The sequence below is a fragment of the Elephantulus edwardii genome, unplaced genomic scaffold (genome assembly GCF_000299155.1).
Source record: "Elephantulus edwardii isolate Elephantulus edwardi_28Jun2011 unplaced genomic scaffold, EleEdw1.0 scaffold00419, whole genome shotgun sequence".
NCBI lineage: Eukaryota > Metazoa > Chordata > Mammalia > Macroscelidea > Macroscelididae > Elephantulus > Elephantulus edwardii.
This window is the reverse complement of record NW_006400169.1, coordinates 444979-464410: the sequence shown is the minus strand read 5'-3', so window position 1 is coordinate 464410 and position 19432 is coordinate 444979. Positions and strand designations below refer to the sequence as shown.

Genomic DNA, 19432 nt, shown 5'->3' with positions numbered 1-19432 from the left:
CCTGCCCACCCCCTGCCCCCGAATTCACTCTTCTCTTTGAAAAGTAAAGGGAAAACGCATTCATTGTTATGTAATCCCTCCCAAGTCCACTCCACTGTGCAGCCTTCATTCTGGACTTCTGTAATGACAACAATACTCAATCATATATTGTTTCTAAACAGTTCTCTCCCTTATCTGTTTCAATGCAGTTACGTTACTCATCCCCTCTTTTTCTGTCTTCCCTCAACCCCGGATGTCAGTCCCGTTTTACAACAGTGATCCTATGTGATATTTGTCCTTCTGTGACCAAGATATTCTACTCAGCATAATGTCCTCCACTTTGGACAATATTTCATGAGTTCCTTGTTTTTCAATGCTGCACATTATTCCATCATGTGAACATACCAGAGCCACTCCATCCATTTGCCTGCTTATGGGCACTTGGGTTGTCTCTAGCTCCCTGTCATTGTGAACAAAGCAGAAATAAACATGGTTGTGCATATATCTGATTAGGTGGTGGTTATGGTCTCATTAGGGTAAATCCCTAGTAGTAGAATTGCTGGGTCAAATGTCATTTCTATTTGCGTCTTTATGAGAAAGTGCCATACAACCTTCCATAGTGGTTGCACCATTTTACACTCCTACCAACAGTGAATAAGGGCTCCAGTTTCTCCACAACCATGCCAGCATTTGTTGTTTACTGTTCTGTTAAATTTTGCTACTCTCACTGGGGTGAGATGATATCTCACAGTTGCCTGGATTTGCATCTCTCTTAGAGATAGGGACTCTGAACACCTCTTCATGTGTTTGTTCACCCTAGTTTGTCCTCCCTAGTGAAGTGTCTGTTCATATCTCGTGCCCACTTCTCAATTGGGTTCATTACCTTCATCTTGTTGTGGTGCTTGAGTATTTTACAAATTCTAGATATAAGTCCCTTGTCTAACATGTCATTACCAAATATTTTTTTTCCCAGTCTGTGGCTTTCTTTTTGGGTTTTGGGTGTGCATAGGGATTTGATTCTTAGAAGGTTCCATTTTATCCTCTCCTGGTTGTAGATTTTCCAGGTTGCTTGGAAGACTGTTTATGTTGTGGATAAGGACTTCTAGAGTTCTTCCAAGCTTTTCTTTAACGATTTTTGTAGTCCTTGGTTTTAGTCCTAGGTACATAATCCACTTTGATTTGGTTTTTGTGTATGGAGTGAGGTGTGGCTCTTGCTTGAGTTTTCTGCAGATAGTTTTCCAATTTTGCCAGCACCATTTGATACAAAGGCTGTCTTTCCCCACTTATCTGATTTCATCTCCTTGTCAAAAATCAGTTGACCAAATGTAAATGGCCTGACTTCTGGATTCTCAATTCTATTGCATTGATTTATGTGTCTGTCATTGTACTAGTACCACACTGTCTTGACCACCACAACAATGTAGTAGGATTTGAAATCAGGATGTGAGATGCCTCATACTTTATTTCCCTTTTTAAGGAGTGCTTTGCTTATTCTGGGCCTCTTTCCATTCCAAATGAAATTGGAGATTGCCTTTTCCATTTCATTGAAGAATGGGATTGGTATTTGTTTTGGGATTGCATTGAATGTGTACACTGCCTTTGGTAGTATTGTAATTTTCACAATATTGAGTCTTCCTATCCTTTAGCAAGGGATATACTTCCACCTCTCCAGGTGTCTTTTTGTTTCTTGTAATAATGTTTTGTAATTTTCTTTGCATAGATTCTTTGTGCTTCTGGTTAGGTTTACTCTCAAGTATTTAATCTTGTAATTAGCGATTGTAAAGGATATTGTTTTTCTCAGTTCCAGTTCTGTATTCTCTTGGTCACTGTAGAGAAATCCAATTGATTTTTGTATGTTGATCTTGTATCCTGCCACTTTGCTGAATTTGTCAACTATGTCCAGTGGTTTTGTTACTGACTCTTTAGGAGTTTTCTAATTAAACTATCATATCATCTGCATAGAGAGACAATTTTACCCCCTCTTTGCCAATTTGGATACCTTTTACTTCCTTCTCTTGCCTTATTGCTATCACTAAGACTTCCAATACAATATTGAATAGGAGTGGGCATCCTTGCCTACTTCCTGTTCTCAAGGGGAATGCTTTTAATGCTCTCCATTGAGAACAATGTTGACTCTTGGGTTTGTGTATATGCTTTTTACTATGTTGAAGAAATTCCCCTCTAATCCTATGTTGTTGAGTGTTTTAATCAGGAAAGAATGTTGGATTTTGTCAAAGGCTTTTTCTGCTTCAATTGATAGTCTCATGTGGTTCTTGTTCTTTGCTTTGTTTATGTGACGAATTATATTGATTGTTTTTCTTATGTTGAACCATTCTTACATACCTGTTATGAATCCCCTGGTCATGGTGAATTATTATTTTTTTATGTATCATTGGATTCTATTGGCCAGGATTTTATTCAGGATTTTGCATCTATGCTATATATACATAATTTTGTAGGATTTTATACTTTCCATTTAATTTCCCCCATCCAGTCACTGTTGCACATTTGCCTCCTTGTCTACCCCTCCCCACCAGTTCATTTTTCTTTCTTTGTTATACAATCCCTCCCCAGTTTACAGTCCACTTTAGTATGAATTTTTTTCTGTAATCTTGTCATGAAAATAATACATAATCCTATATTCCTTTTTAACAGTCCTCTCCCTCATCTGTTTCAATGCAGTATATATTATTTATCCCCTCTTTTCTTAGGTTTCCCCGACCCTGATATCAGTCCCATTTTGCAAGTGGCACTATACAGTATTTGTTCTTTTGTGACTGAGATATTGCACTCAGCATAATGTCACAATGAAATACTATGCTGCATTGAAAAACAAAGAACTTACGAAAAACTATACAAAATAGGTGTTCCTTTGAATTTTTTAACTTGTAGTCTTTGCACATTTTGTTGTAATACTTCGTCTTTTCAAATTGCCCTTTAAAATCTTTTCACTTACTTCATCATTTCTTCTCATTTTTTGGGCCTGTCTATTCTAGGGAAATTTTCAGAGTCTCTTCTGACATCCAATTCGGTCTTTTTCTTCTTTTTTATGACATTTATGAAGAAAGTAAACTCTTTTTTTATTGGTTTGCATACAATATTTTGTTTATATTGTGTTTTATTAAAGTACATTGCACTTTTGGTATTTTTTTGTATACTCATGTTTATGGGGTTTATTAGAGAAAATGATAGGTTACAATTCAGGTCAGAAACAATAAGGATACAATTTGTTTTTGAAGATCCCTTCTTAAGGATGTTTGCAGACCGTCTGACCTTCAGCCTTGAGGTTTTAGGCCAGTGTTACACAATTTTCTCAGTCCTAAAATTGTGGTGTACATAGTATTTTATACAATATTTTATTTACATTGCATTTCATATAATCACTCATATATATTGTGTTTCATATAATCTTTCATTTACATGGTGGTTCCTACAAATATACATTGTATTTTACATAATTAGTTACTACTGATTTATGCCTTTTATTACCCTGTCTTTTTGAGGCCAGTGGAGGTACTCTAAGTAGATATGTCTGTGGAAAGTCCTAGTCTTTTCTAGCCTTTCCTTGTATACCTTCATTATAAGTTCTTTCTCTTCTTAGGCAGAAGATTAGGAGTAGGGGTGGCTGCTGCTTTAGTAATTGCCATCTTACATGGATCTGTTAATGATTATTTTGATTATGTATGAATAACGCACTATTCATGGAGTAGCTCAGCAGATGACACTCTTGACCAGAAGAATTAGAAATGTGTGGCTCTGTACAGGAGGGCACTACCAGGAGACTCTAGCTTGGTGGAGTTAAGGGCACAATGGGGACCAAGGAGAAAGGCAGGCAGATACTGAAGGTCCCATCTAATGAGCTTGGAACCTCACCTATGGGCAGTAAGAACCCATCATGGGTTTTGAAGCAAAAAACAAATATATATATATTTGTTATGGTATATCAGATTTATTTCTGAGTAAAATTTCTACAGATAACCAACTGTAGCAGCATAGCTATGGCGTGGGGTACTAGTGAGATTGATACAACTACTATGTAAGAGTTAGCCTAGTGAGATCTAATGATGGTCAGATATGGGGAATGAAAGTGAAAGAGGGATAAAGGATGATAGAGGTAATTGCACAAACTGATACAATACAGGAAGAACAGACAGTTCAAGTCAGAAGACCTTGGCAGAGTGTGGACATTTTTTAGTTTGAGGGACCTGAGGGCAATCCTGAAAGGATGTCCTGAGACAGCGGGGTATTCATAGGGGAGGAGGACTTCTTTGCAGCTGTGACCCCTACTACGCACTTGTCACATCACTATCACATCCATCTTGATGTTTCTCTTCTTAGTGGGGGTTACAGGTCAGACTCTTGGACAATATAACAGTTCTGATATGGTCAAAATATGAATAAAATAAGCCTTAAGAGTAGCCTTTAAGTGGAAGAGCAGCTACTGCCAAAAAGACAACACCTAGTGAAAGACAGGTGAGACAGGCCAGAGGGGCTGGATTCCCCCCTTTTTACCTCCAGCCTCTAAGGCCAGTGCTCTGAGTACATGCAAAAACTGTGGTTTTACCATTCTTGTTTTTCAGCTGTTGAAGCAAGGTTTTGTTTTTTTTTTTTAATTTCAGTTGTGACCCCTCCACCCTCATGCCCTGACCTTCTTTGACATTACCGTGTGATGGAGAAACTGCTTTTGGGTGAGAGGAATGCTGGAACCATCATGGAGCTCTTTGGTGAACTTGTACTTGGGGTGAGGGCAAAGATGATAATCAATTATGGTTTCTGGGTAGGACAAAGGATGCATCACAGGGAATAATCCTGGGTTGGGATTCTATAGAAGGGGAAAAAAACAACACACCAAACAGTAAGATCTTTTTTTGTTTACTACTTTCGATGGCAGGCATAGGAAAGCCACCAGCCACTGTTCTCTAATATTCACATGAGCACTAATATATGAGCACGATTCTATATCATCTATTCTGAGGATGAGAAGCCAGGTAGAAGTGGCGTCTTCACGTTGGCAGGGTGTGTGAACGTCACTAAATGCAAACCTCAAGCTCACTGCCATGAGTCAGTTCTGACTCATAAAAACCTCGACTGGGTTTCTGAGACTGTGAAAGACAGTATGAAGAGACTGCCCATCTTGTTCCTAAAGAGGAAAAGGTGGATTTCAATGACCTGAGACACACAGCCTTTGAGTTAGCAGCACGCGTGTCAATCATTTGGATATGTCACTTACCTGTTCAAAACTTTCTTGACATGCTATGAGGACTTAAACAGAAAACAAGTATAACTGAAAGGACAATATAAAAAGTGTTTTTGTTTCTGGGGGAGTTCTGGTGACCTGGTGGTAAGGAGCTGTGCTGCCAACCCAAAACTACACAGGAGAAAGATGGCCAATCTCCTGCCATGTCTTTTACTGCCTTTGAAAATCCGCTGGAGGGTTGAGTGTGAGTAGGTTTTGACTTGATGGTACAAAACAATATTTATTTCTGAATTCGATGAATTAGGGGAATAATCAAGGGAGTTTTAAGAAACCAGTAAACTTCTAGTTTTGAAAACAAAATTTATTACTATGAAACTTGACATATCAGAAAAGGTCAACATTTAACAATGTTTTGCTAATGATAATTCAGGAAGGGTCCTTTTAGATGTAGTATGGTTGTTAGAGAGCCCATTTTTTTTTAATTAATTTTACATCAGTACCGATGGACACAGAACACAATTATATAAAAATATTGAAATATAGAGATTTCTTTAAATGGAAAAAGTTTTTTTCCCCTGAAATGATTTTTAATTTTTTATTTTATATAGGTTTGCTTATAAAGTTCATATACATTGTGTTTCACACTGTTCATTCACATTGTGTTTCATACAATCATTCCCATGCATATGTTTTATAAAATTAATCACCATTGGACTATGCTCAGTATTATGCTGTCCTTTCAGGTCCCTACTGGATTTTTCCCATTTTCTTTACCTCCTCCCTCCAACTACTCAATTGTACAACTCTGTGATCATACCCTTACCCATCCTCACCCCTCTGCTTCCACCCTTTCACCCCTTGGACCCCACACGTGTTTTACTTCTATTTTTACAATAATGTTCTTATGTAGCATTTGGCTTATGAGACTGAGTTAGTTCACTCAGCATAATGTTCTTCAGTCTCTCTCAAATAATGTAGTATTTTTTTGAAAGAGTTGGTCCTGAGTGCTGAATTATTTCATTGTATGAATGTACAACAATTTCTTAATCCATTCGGTTGTGGTTGGACAGCGGGGCTGTTCCCATATTTTTATGATGGTGAATAATGCTGCTATAAACATTTATGTGAACATCTCTGTTTGTATCTCAATTCTAATTTCCGTGAGTTATATGCCTAGTAGTGGAACAGCTGGTTCATACAGAATTTTTGTGTTTAACTTTTTGAGGAAATGCCAAACTTCCTTTCAGAGTGCTTGTACCATTTTACAATTCCTCTAACAGTGTCTGAGAGTTCATATCTCTCCACATCTTCTCAAACATTTATTACTTGCTGTGCTGTTAAATGTTGCCACTCTACTTGGGTGAGATGGTATCTCATTGTGGTTTTGATTAAATCTCTCTCACTGCCAGTAATTTTGAGTATTTCTTCATGTGTCTGTTGGCCTTCTGAATGTCTTCCTCTATGAAAAGTATTTCCACGTCCTTTGCCCATTTTGTAATTGGGTTATCAGTCTTTTTTCTTCTAGAGGCACAGTAGTACTCTATTAACTTTTGTTATGAGACCCTGTTCTGAGATGGTATTGCTAATTATTTCCCCCCCAGAAACAGTGGAAGCCACAAATACAGAGATTTTTAATGTTATTTCCAGAGTTTGCACAACAGATATCTTATTCCTGGCCCCAAACAACAAAACAGTCTTAGCTCTTCAGTTTTTAACCATAGATGTTGAAGAACCACAGAGCGGGGTCTGTGTTTTGCAATCTGTATGATTTTTCGGAATATTTTACTGCAATGTGAAAGTTTACAGAGCACATTTGTTTTCCATTCCCCAATTTTTATATTTTCCCATTCCAAAGAAGGGTGACCCAACAGAGTGTGAAAACTATAGAACAATACCATTGATTTCACATGCAAGCAAGAGTCTACTGAAGATTATCCAAAATTGACTGGAACAGTACATCAGCAGAGAACTGCCAGAAGTCCAGGCTGGGTTTAGAAGGGGTCGTGGTACAGAGATATTGTAGCTGATGTTACATGGATCTTAGCTGAAAGCAGAGAATACCAGAAGAATGTGTATCTGTGTTTCATTGATTATGCAAAGGTGTTTGACTGTGTGGATCATAACAAACTGTGGCTGACTCTGAGAAGAATGGAAATCCCATAACACCTGATTGTGCTAATGCAAATCCTATACTTGGACCAAGAGGCAGTCGTAGAACAGAGCAAGGAAACACTGCATGGTTCAAAATTGGGAAGGGTGTAGACCAGGGATGTGTCCTATCTCCATATATTTTCAATCTGTATGCAGAACAGATTATCCTGGAGGCTGGGCTCTATGAGGAGAGGTGTGATGTCAGGATTGGTGGAAGATCTATCAACAATCTGCATTATTCAGATGACACAACCCTGCTTGCTGAAACTGAGGAGGACCTGAAGTGCTTGCTGCAGAGGGTCAAGGACTGCAGCCTTCGGTATGGATTGAGGCTCAATGTCAAGAAGACAAAGATTCTCAGCACTGGACCAATTGGCAGCATCAGGATGGATGGTGAAGAGATTGAGATCGTTAACAGTTTTAGGTTACTTGACTCCACAGTCAACACTCTTGGTACGAGCAACCAGGAAATCAAGAGACAGATTTCACTGGGAAAGTCAGGGACCTCTCAAGAGTACTGAAGAGCAACGGCATCAGGCTGGAGATTAAGGTGCGCATGATCCAGGCTATAGTCTTCGCAATTATGTGCTATGCACTGGAGAGTTGAACAGTGACTAGGGATGATAGAAAGAGAATTAATACCTTTGAGCTGGTGGTGCTGGAGAAGAGTGTTGAATATACCATGGACTGCAAGGAGAACAAACAGGTTTGTCCTGGAGAGGGTGAAGCCGGAATGCTCTTTGGAATCAAGGATTCTGAAGCTTCATCTGACATACTTTGGGCATGTTGCAAGTGCTTGGGAGAGTGGAGGGATGGCGCAGGAGAGGAAGACCTTCGATGAGATGGATTGATTCTATGATTAGGGGTGGTGGGAATGAATGTGTCAGAGATGGCAAGGTTGACACAGGATAGAAAAGCCTTTAGAGCTCTTGTACATAACAAGGTCGCTATGAGTCGCAATCGACTTGACAACACATAAGAACAACAACAACAACAACAACAACAACAACACTGTTGTACATTTCCTTTCAGTCTATCAGGGGCCTTCTAATGTGATCTCCTTCTCAGTAGACTGCAGGGGTAGCCAGGCATTTCCTATTTGTAATATTTATTTCTTTAATCTTTAGATCCATTGACTCATTGGAGGTGAAGATAATAAAGTTTCGGGTTTGTTGCTAGGATAGGCTATACCTTGGAAAGGTGGAAGGACAGCACTGGAGGGGAAGACCCTCAACCAGGTGGGTTGACATAGTCGTTGTAGCAGTGGGCTCAGCGGTGCCAGAGATTGTGAGGATTGCACAGGCTAGGGCAGTGTTTAGATCTATTGCTCATAGGGTTGTTATGAGCCATACTCAATTCAATGGCACCTAATAGCAACAACAATCCTTAGAAGGATGGTCAATCTCCTCCCATGTAATTTACTTTCTCTGAAAACACACTGGAGGGCCAGCTTCTATTTACCTCTTCCTAAATTCTGAGCTTTATCCTTGGGAAAATTCTACTTTTTTGATCTTATATGATAGGTTATGCAAGGAGCTATTGTATCTGTCTATTGTGTAGATGGAAGTCGAACAAAGCTTTGTTCCAGGTTTATAGGGAGATGAAAGGTCATAGTGTCAGATGTCCCACCAGTCTCTATTGCACCAGTAAATCTGGTCAATTTTGGTTTTCAGGTTTATTCCACATTTCTTACTCCCCATTCTATCATATACTTTCCCCTGGGAATAAAATTATATACCACATGCCACAGCTTTATCTGGATCCATCTTGAATTTCTGGAAGTTTTCTGTTACTATGCTGTTGCACTCATTTTTTCATAATCTTCAGTGAGATTTTACTTGCATCTGAGAAGAAAGCATTACAAAGACAGAAGAAAAAGAAAATGCCAGATGGTACAGAATGTCAGAAGATACAGAAACTTTCACTAGACTGTGGAGTGGTCAAAAAAGAGAAGAATACTGAAGCAAGCATTGAATAGAAGATTTGAAAGGGAAGCTCAAGAAGACAAAGCCAGTGCCAAGAGCTGTAATTAGAACACAAAAGAGAAAGAACATGCTTGGCGTGAAAGAAATGAAGAGCAAATTGAAGTCTCATATTGCAATACTGAAGAATTCAAAATCTAGAATTACACAGAAGGCATCTAAAGATGGTGAAAACACAGTCACTGTACCGAAAAGAATTGATGGACACTGAAAAATTTCAGAAACTAGCATATTACCAAGAACCAAGGGTAATGAAGAAGATCAACCCATATGTCTACCCAATGTTTAAACTGATGTTGTTGAGTCATGGGCTTATTTCAGTTCCAAGCTTGAAGGGTGAGTAAGTGTCGTAGGACTCAGAGGTTCCATAAGCCTGTATTAGACATGTAAAGCTGGTCTTCTAAAATTTTTTAGTTTTATCCTATTCTTTCTTCCCAATCAATCAAGAATTTTCTGCTGTGGTTTCTTTAAGAGTGGTGAAGACTGTAGCTGGGCACCATCTGGTACTTTTGGTCACAAGGTTGTAGAGACTGATGCTCAGTGAAGTTTGAACTAATAAACTTTGGAGTTCCTAACTCTACTTTGCCCTGGATATACAGTAAATAGCTTATCAAAAGTTTTTAATACTTCAGGGCCACTCACCAAAGTAGGATATAGAGCATTGTCTTTGTTAGAACATTATGCCAGTTGAGCTTAATGTCCTCTGTGGCTATAACCTAACCTCCCAGTGACTTATTCTAACATATTAGCTTATGGCCAAGAAGTTTTCTCTGCTTATTCTACTATGTGTTGGTTGTTTGTGTCACTGAATCAAGTAAGAATCATAGCGACTGTATAAACAGCAGACCTGAACTCTGTCCTATCCTGTGCCATCCTCGTCACCTTTGACACACTTAAGCTCATTGCTGCAGTCACCTTGTCAATCTGCTGCATATAGGGTCTTCTCTTCTGCTGACCCTCCATCTTTAAAAGCATGATATCCCCCTCCAAGGAAGGCAACATACTCAAAGTATGTGAAACAAAGTTTTGCCATCCTTGCCTCCAAAAAGTACTGTGTTTGTGCTTTCTCCAAGACATATTTGTTCTTTTTTTTTTGACATATTTGTTCTTTTGGCAGTTCATGACATATTCAGGACTCTTCTCCAACATCACAACTCAAATGCACCAATTCTTCTTCTGTCGTCCTTATTCACTGTCCAACTCTCAAGTACATTGCAAGTGATTAAAAAAAGCACATTGCCTGAATCAGGTGCACCTTAATGTTCAACCTGATATCACTGCTCCTCAGTAATTTGGGGAGGTCCCCGATAGTAGACTTTACCAATGTAATATGTCTTCTGACCTCTTGACTGTTGATACAATGGGTATGGATTGTGGACCCAAGTAAAATGAAATCATTGACAATTTCAATTTTTCCCTCCTCCTATCATGACATTCTATCAACAATCTGCGTTATGCAGATGACACAACCCTACTTGCTGAAACTGAGGAGGACTTCATACACTTACTGCAGAGGGTCAAGGACTGCAGCCTTCAGTATGGACTGAGGTTCAATGTCAAGAAGACAAAGATTCTCACCACTGGACCAATCGGTAGCATCAGGATGGATGGTGAAGAGATTGAGATTGTTCACAGCTTCAGTTTGCTTGGCTCCACAGTCAACACTCTTGGCACCAGTAGCCAGGAAATCAAAAAACGTATTGCGATGGGAAAGTCTGCTGTTAGGGACCTCTCTAAAGTACTCAAGAGCAACGGTGTCTCTCTGGAGACTAAGGTGCGCCTGATACAGGCCATGGTCTTTGCAATCACTTGTTATGCATCAGAGAGTTGGACAATGACAAGGGAGGATAGAAGGCAAATTGACGCCTTTGAGCTGTGGTGCTGGAGAAGAGTATTGAATGGACTGCCAAGAAAACGGATTCATCCTGGAGAGGGTTAAACCAGGCTACTCCTTGGAGGCAAGCATTCTGGGGCTTCGTCTGACATACTTTGGACATGTTGTAAGGAGAGACAGGTCCTTGGAGAGGGACATCATGCTTGGTGGGTTAGAGGGACAGCGCAGGAGGGGAAGACCCTCTATGAGGTGAATTGATTCAGTGACTGGGGTAATCGGGATGGATGTTTCAGGGGCAGTGCGATTAGCACAGGATAGTGCAGGGTTTAGGGCTGTTGTACATAGGGTTGCTATGAGTCGCAAAGGACTCGATGGCACATAACAACAACAACAACAACATGACATTGTCCAATGCTGAGCATTTTTGTTTTCTTGATGATGAGATGTAATCCATATTGAAGACTGTGTCTTTGATCTTCTGCAGTTAGCACTTATGTCCTCCTCACAACAAGTAATGTCATTTGCATAATCCAGGTTGTTGATGAGTCTTTAGCCACATTCTTATTCAGAGAGTCCAGACAGGTATGGAGAAAGGATACATTCCTGGCACACTCTTTTCTTTATTTTAAACCATGTAGTGTTTCCTTGTGCTGTTCAGACAACAGCTTCTTGGTCTAGGTCTTGGTCTCATATGAGTATTAAGTGTTGTGGGATTCCTATTCTTCTCAATTTTAGCTTTAGTTTGTCTTTACATTAGATGTTTTTACATAGTCAATAAAACACAAATAGACATTCTTCTGGTATTTTCTACTTTCAGCCAGGATCTATCTGACATCACCAATCAAAGCCCTGGTACCATAAACTTTTTTCTTTTTCACACTTAATTTAATTGAGATTTTAACAAAAGTTTACAAAGAACTTGGATTTCCATTTATTTATTGTTGCACATTGTCCTCCCTATCCACCTCCCGTTCACTTTTCTCTTTGAAAAAATAATTGTTAAAAAAAAATAATTGTTGCACAATTTTCTTACCCCTTGCCCCCAGTCAACTTTGCTAAGCAGCTCTTGTTCTGGACTGTTGTCATGAAAATAATACCTAAGCATATATTTCTTTTAAACAGTTTTTTTCCTCATTTGTTTAAATTCACTGTACATTATTTATTCCCTCTTTCCTTTGTTCCCCCAACTCCCATGTCAGTCCTGTTTTATAACAGTGGCATTATGCAGTATTTGTCCTTTTGTGACTGAGATATTTAACTCAGAATAATGTCCTCCAGGGCCAACCATTTTGTATAATATTTTATAAGTTCCTTGTTTTTCAGTGCTGTGTAGTAACCCACTGTGTGAATATACCACCGTTTCTCTAAACATTTGTTTGTTTATGGGTACTAGGATTGTTTTAATCTCCTTGCTTTTGTGAACAATGCAGCATATATTGTTTTGGGTGGAAATTCTGGTTTCTCTAGGCTATTTTCCCAGAAGTAGAATTGCTGGGTCAAAAGGCATTTCTATTTCCAACTTTTTGAGAAAGTGTCATACTGTCTTCCATAGTGGTTGCACCATTTTACACTCCCACCAACAGTGAATAAGGGTTCCAGTTTCTCCACAACGCTGCCAGCACTTGTTGATTGCGTCTCTGTTGAACTTTGCTGTTGTTGCTGGGGAGTGAGATGATATCTCATAATTGTTTTGATTTTCATCTCTTTTAAAGTTAGGAATTTTGAACATTTCTTCATTTGTTTGTTTGCCATCTGAATGTCTTCTTTGGTGAAGTGTCTGTTCCTATCCTGTGCCCATTTTGTAATTGGGTTGTTTACCTTTATCTCGTTGTGGTGCTCAAGTATTCTATAAATTCTAGATATAGGTCCCTCAGCAGACATATCTTTGCCAAATATTTCCTCCCCCCGAGTCTGTGTTTCCCTTTTTATCCTGTTGGAGAAGTTTTTTGATGTGCAAAGGGATTTGATTCTTAAAAGGTCCCATTCATCTATTTTATTCTCACCTGGTTGTAGGGTTTTCAAGATGTTTAGAAGACTGTTCATATTGTGGATTAGGGCTTCTAGTGTTCTTCCAAGTTTTTCTCTGATGAAGTTTATAGTCTTTGGTTTTACCCCTTGGTCTTGATCCACTTTGAGTTGGTTTTTTTGTGTATGGTGTGAGGTGTGGGTCATGCTTGAGTTTTCTGCAGCTAGTTTTCCAATTTTGCCAACACCGTTTCTTTTTTCTTTTTCTTGTGTGTGTGTGTGTGTGTGTGTGTGTGTGTGTGTGTGTACCATCAAATTAGATCTGACTGATACAGGAGGAGATTGTTCCTCCTTCTCCAGCAGAGCATCTGGTGGATTTGGACCGTGTACCTCTGAGATTGCAGTGCAGCTTCTTGCCACTAGACCACCAGAGCTCGCCACCAACACCATTTGTTAAAGAGGCCGTTGTTTCCTCACTTAAATGATGTGATATCCTTGTCAAAAATCAGATGTCCATAAGTAGATGGGCTAATTTATGGATTCTCAATACTATTCTATTGATCTATGTATCTGTCACTGTATCATTACCATGCCATATTGACCACCAGGGCTGTGTAGTAGGATTTGAAATGAAAGAGTGAGATGCCTCCTATATTGTTTCTCTTTTTCAGGAATGCTTTGCATTCCAAATGAAATTAGAAATTGCCTTTTCCATCTCGTTGAAGAATGGAATTGGTATTTGTATTGGGATTGGACTGAACTTGTAAACTGGTAGCATTGTCATTTTCACAATACTGAGTCTTCCTTTCCAAGAGCATGGTATATTATTTGATTTCTCCAGATCTCTTTTTGTTTCTTGTAGTTATGTTTTATAATTTTCTTTGAGTAGGTCCTTTGTGTTTCTAGTTAGATTTACTCCCACGTATTTAATCTCGTGATTAGCTATTGTGATGGATATTGATTTTCTTAGTTCCAGTTCTGTATTCTCTTTGTCACTGTAGATAAATCTAATTGATTTTTGTATTGTGATCTTGTATCTTGCCACTTGGCTGAATTGGCCAACTATGTCCAGTAGTTTTCTTGCTGAGTCTTTACAGTTTTCTTTTTTTTTTTTTTTAATTCTCCATGTTCTAAAATCTTCACTGACCAAAAAAGTGAAGATTTGTAGAACTATAAATCTTTACAGTTTTCTAATGAAACTCTCAAATCATCTGTATATAGAAGTAATTTTACTTCCTCTATGCCAATTTGGATACCTATTATTTCCTTTTCTTGTCTTACTGCTATCATTAAGATTTCCAATACAATATTGAATAGGAGAAGTGATAGTGGGCATCCTTGCCTAGTTCCTGTTCTTAAAGGGCATTCCATTTAATGGCTCTCCATTGAGAATGATCTTTGCTTGGTTTTGCACATATACTTTTTACTATGTTGAGGAAATTCTCCTCTATTCCTGTTGAGTGTTTTTATCAGGAAAGGGTGTTGGATTTTGTTAAAGGCCTTTTCTGCATTCATTGATAGGATCATGTCCTTCCTATTCTTTGCTCTCTCTCTTTTATTAAATATATTTTTTTAAATGCAGCATTTTTTATTTATTTTTTTTTATTTGTGTGTGTACCGTCAAATCAGATCTGACCGGTACAGGAGGAGATTGTTCCTCCTCCTTCAGCAGAGCATCTGGTGGATTTGAACCTCACACCTCCGGGATTGTAGTGCAGCTTCTTGCCACTAGGCCACCAGAGCTCGCCTATTCTTTGCTCTCTTAATGTGATAAATCACACTGATTACTTTTCTTAAGTTGAACCATCCTTGCATGTTGTTGTTATTGTTGATTGCCTTTGAGTCAAACATGACTCACCGTGACCCTATGGACAAAAGATCCGAAGCCCCTCTACAATTATCAACATTTATCAAAGTTCATAGAGTTTCTGGAGGCATGTTACTTAGGAATTGGATGCCACTTCAGCTTCCAAATACCTGTTCTGAATCTCACTTGGTTGTGGTGATTTTTTTTTTTTTGTGTGTGTATGTTATTAGATTCTCTTGGCCAGGATTTTATTCAGGATTTTTGCCTCTATATTAATGAGAGATATTTGCCTATGGTTTTCTATTTTGGTGGTGTCTTTACAAGACTTCTGTATCAAGGATATGTTTGCGTCATAGAATGAGTTTGGGAGAATTACATCTTTTTCTTTTTCTGATATTCTTTACATAGAATTGGTGACAATTCTTCTCTGAATGTTTGATAAAACTTACTTGTAAAACCATCTGGTCCAGGGTTTTGGTTTTATTTGTTTATTGTTTTTTTTTTTGTTGCTGTTGTTGTTGAAAGTTGTTTTATTACCTGTTAAATTTCTTCTTTTGTAATGGGTCTATTCAGGTGTTCGATTTGGTCTGTGTCAGTTTAGGTTGATTGTGAGATTCTAAGCATTTGTCTGCTTCTGCTAGGTTTTCAGTTTAGGTAGATTGTGAAATTCTAAGTATTTGTCTGCTTCTGCTAGGTTTTCAGTTTAGGTATATTGTGAGATTCTAAGTATTTGTCTGCTTCTGCTAGGTTTTCATATTTGTTTGAGTATAGTTTTTCAATAATATTCCATTATTAACCTTTTTATTTTAGTTGATTCTGTTGTGACATTGCCCCTTTCATCTCTTATTAGGATTATTTGTGTCTTTTCCTTTGTTAGTTTTGCTAGTGGTTTGTTGATTTTATTGACCTTTTAAAAGAACCAATTCCTGGTCTTATTGATGGTTTCAATTGTTTTTCTCTTTTCTATATCATTTATTTCTGTCCTAATATTTATAACTTCTAGTTTTTTAGAGGGTGTCAGGTTTTCTTGCTCTTCTTTTTCAGTTTGAGGGAGATGTTGTGAAGTTGTTGTTGATTGTGGTTGAGTCGTGCATGATTCAAGGCAAGACTATGAACAAAAGGCCTGAAGCCTTTCTATAACTATTGTAATTTATCAAAGTTAAAAAAATTTCCAGAGGCATGTTGTTCACAAAGTTTTTTCTTGTCTTTTGATGTGTTTCCTTATTGCTGTAAACTGACCTCTAATTACTGCTTTGGTTGTTTTCCAGACATTTTGGAAAGTTATGTTTTCATTGTCATTTGTTTCAAGAAGCTATTTAATTTCATTTGTTATTCCTTTTAATACTCACTCAAGTTCAAGCAAAGTGTTGTTTAGCTTCCAAATGTATGGGTTTTTTTTCTTCCTTTATTCTCTTGTTATTAATTTCTAATTTTGTGGCATTGTGTTCTAAGATGTTTTATATTATTCCTATGTTTTTTAATTTATTGATGCTTGCCTTGTGACATAAAATGTGATCTATTCTGGAGAATATTTCATACACATTAGAATAGAAGGTAGCTGTACTTTTCTTTGAGTGCATTAGTATATATCTATATCTATATCTATATCTATATCTATATCTATATCTATATCTATATCTATATATCTATATCTATATCTCTGAGATCGAGTTGGGTTACTGTGTGGTTTAATTCTTCAGAATCTTTGTTGAGTTTCTTGTTGGTAGTTCAATGTTTTCTTGAGAGTGATGCATTGAAGTCACCTGCTATTATTGTAGTGTTGTTTATTTCATTTTTCAGTTTTGTTACTGTTTATTTATTTTGCAGCTCTATCATTTGGTGCATAGATATTATTGTTTTGTCCTCTTGTTCTATTCACACTTTAAGCATTATGTAGTGACTGTTCTTGTCCTTTGTGATGGTTTTGCATGGAAATCTATTTTATCAGGGATTAATATTGCTACTCCTGCTTTTTTCTGGTTGCCATTTGCTTGGCATATTCCCCCTCCCTTTAATTTTCAGTCTTTCTTTATCTTCACTTTTCAGGTGTGTCTTTTGCAGGCGGCATATTGATGGGTTTTGGTTTTTTTATCCAATCTGATACTCTTTCTCTCTTCAGTGGTACATTTAAACCATTCACATTCAGTGTGATTATTGAGAGGCAAGGTTTTATTCCTATCATTTGGTTGAGTTCTTTTTGGTGTTGTTGCTAGTTACTTTGGTCCATCCTGCTTTCTGTGGCACTTCCGTAAGAAGTATGTGTTAAGTCTGGGCAAAGGAGACCAAAGAGAAGAATGAAGAATTCAGAACTCAAATGCTGACTGCCTTTCCTGCTGCTTCTAGGAAGAGCAAGCGGCCTTGCTTGCCTGGCTGAGCTAGCAGGATTTTAAATCAGAGTGGAATGTCCCTCTCCTAAAGACTCTGTTATAAAAATCCTCTCCAATAAGTTCACAGTGTGACTTACCCATTCTGCATCTCCAGAATGAGGAACTCACCCAGAAGCTCCCTCTTTCCCTCCCTTTAATAAAGCTACATTAAAGTTTCTCTCATTTTCTCTGATTTCTTCCTTACGTCTGCTAACTTAACATATGGTGTGTGAATCCTGGGAAATTAGTTAAGGTGCTGCACTCCCTGTATAAGGCGAGCGCTGGTTCCCCTTACTCTTTTCCAAACCAGCTTGCGCAGTGTTGAGATGCTTAAATGGTAAAGTAAAATTCTGCTGCTCTCCCTCTCCCCTGCTCTGTGTGCAGTTGCTGACCAGATCACTGCCCCTTTTTGTGTTTCTGATCTCTGTATTCTCCCTCTTCTTTTCCTGGAGGGCTCCTAAAGCTAGACTCAATGGGTTTCCAGCTGTATTAAGCCTTTATTCCTCCGTTCCAAAGCTTTTAAGCTTTACAGTCCAGATTATGAACTCCCATGAGAACCCAGATCTGTTCCATTGGACTTACATCTGCACATATCCACAAAGTGCAGATCTATGTCGGAAGGCCAACCAGAAATACCAGGCATTTTTTCCAGGCTATGATGGCTCTGAGGATGCTCAAGCTGTCTATAGCCTCTCTTTGCTTTTGAAGAGCTCCTGAGACTACCAGTTTCCAGAGGACACTCTGAAACTCCTGTTGCCTCACCCACAGATCTGAGGATCATGGGTAGCCAATATCCATGATGAACCATCTTTGAATACTAGGCACTAACCCTCCTTAGTAATCTGGTATCATATTTATATATATACTGTTGAATTCTGTTGGTTAGAATTTTATGGGTGAAATTTTGCATCTATCCTTATGATGGATAAATAAATAAAAAAACCCTTACTAAGTTGATTCAGTCTCAAAGGAGTCTTACTGGTGCTGTGGTTGGAGTATTTGACTACCAACATCTTGTTGTTAGGTTCTGTCGAGTCTAGTACAACTCATAGTGACCCTGTGAACAAAAGATCTGAATCCTGTTCTATCCTGTGCCATCCTTACACTTCCTGACATACAAGAGCCCTCTAGGTTATCTCTTCAAACCCACAAGCCATATCACAGAAGAATAATGAGGGATTTCTGCTTCTATGAAGATTTACAGCCTTGACAACCCTATTTTATTTGCTCGACTATATCATATAGGGTTGCTAGGAGTTCATATGGCATGGTGCCATGGGTTTATTATTAAAAAAGGTTTTCCTGGCCACTGGTTGTGTCTTCACTGGATGACCAAGTAGGAACTTGGAATAGGGTATATGTAAACAGTTTAGTATGGGATTGATCTGTTTTCCCATCCCACCAAGTATAAATTGAGCAGGTTTGGCAGAAGACTAGACAAGTATGTACATGAAAGCAGCAGCAGCCTCAGTGGAGAACTAAAGGCCCATGTGAAACAGAGCTAACATGAGACTGCTGCCATACGGAGTCAGACCCAGAGGCTTGTTAAAGGGGTGATGGGAGAAACAATAATAGGCAGAACTTGGGCTATGCCCCAGGGAGTCAGAGCCAATGGCCTTTGCTCAGGCTTGCTGGAGGGCTGACAGGAGATGCCATAATGGGCAGGGCTTAGGCTATGAAAATGAAGATCAAAGGGCCTGTGAGAATTGTGAGAGGCTGTCTAGACTGAGAAATTTTATCTTGTTGCCTACCTGTTACTTTCCTCAGTAAACACCATAATCATTAAGTATGGCTTTATTTTGGCCCTACTATTTTTGGGATGTGTGTGTGTGTGTGTGTGTGTGTTTGTGTTTTGCTATAAAGTGATCTCTGCTTTTGCTGTGTCCTAAATAAAGGCTTTGGTTTGTTGTATTTTCATTCTTTTGTCACTCTAGGACTTAAAAATTTTTTTATCTTCAATTTCATCTAGCACCCAGTGGTTTTTAAGAAAAAGTATTTTCTTAAATGTATTTAAATCATGACAGTCATTAGCGACATTGATCTTACCTTATCCCCCAAAGGTCTCATTTGCCACTCTTGACCCATAGCAGATCAAGAGACTTGGCCATTTAAGAAATAGTATATTTGATATTTAAGAATTAATACTGAATA

General features: G+C 38.4%; 1 protein-coding gene across 1 annotated transcript in view; it reads right to left on the bottom strand.

The window, feature by feature from the left end:
- Positions 1-19432, bottom strand: part of LOC102866468 (primary ciliary dyskinesia protein 1-like) — a 274244-nt gene that overhangs the window by 72576 nt on the left and 182236 nt on the right. Inside the window, exon 19 of the mRNA XM_006902504.1 lies at positions 4643-4801. Within this exon, the coding sequence (XP_006902566.1) occupies positions 4643-4801 (159 nt within the window). The remainder of the gene's footprint in view (positions 1-4642; positions 4802-19432) is intronic.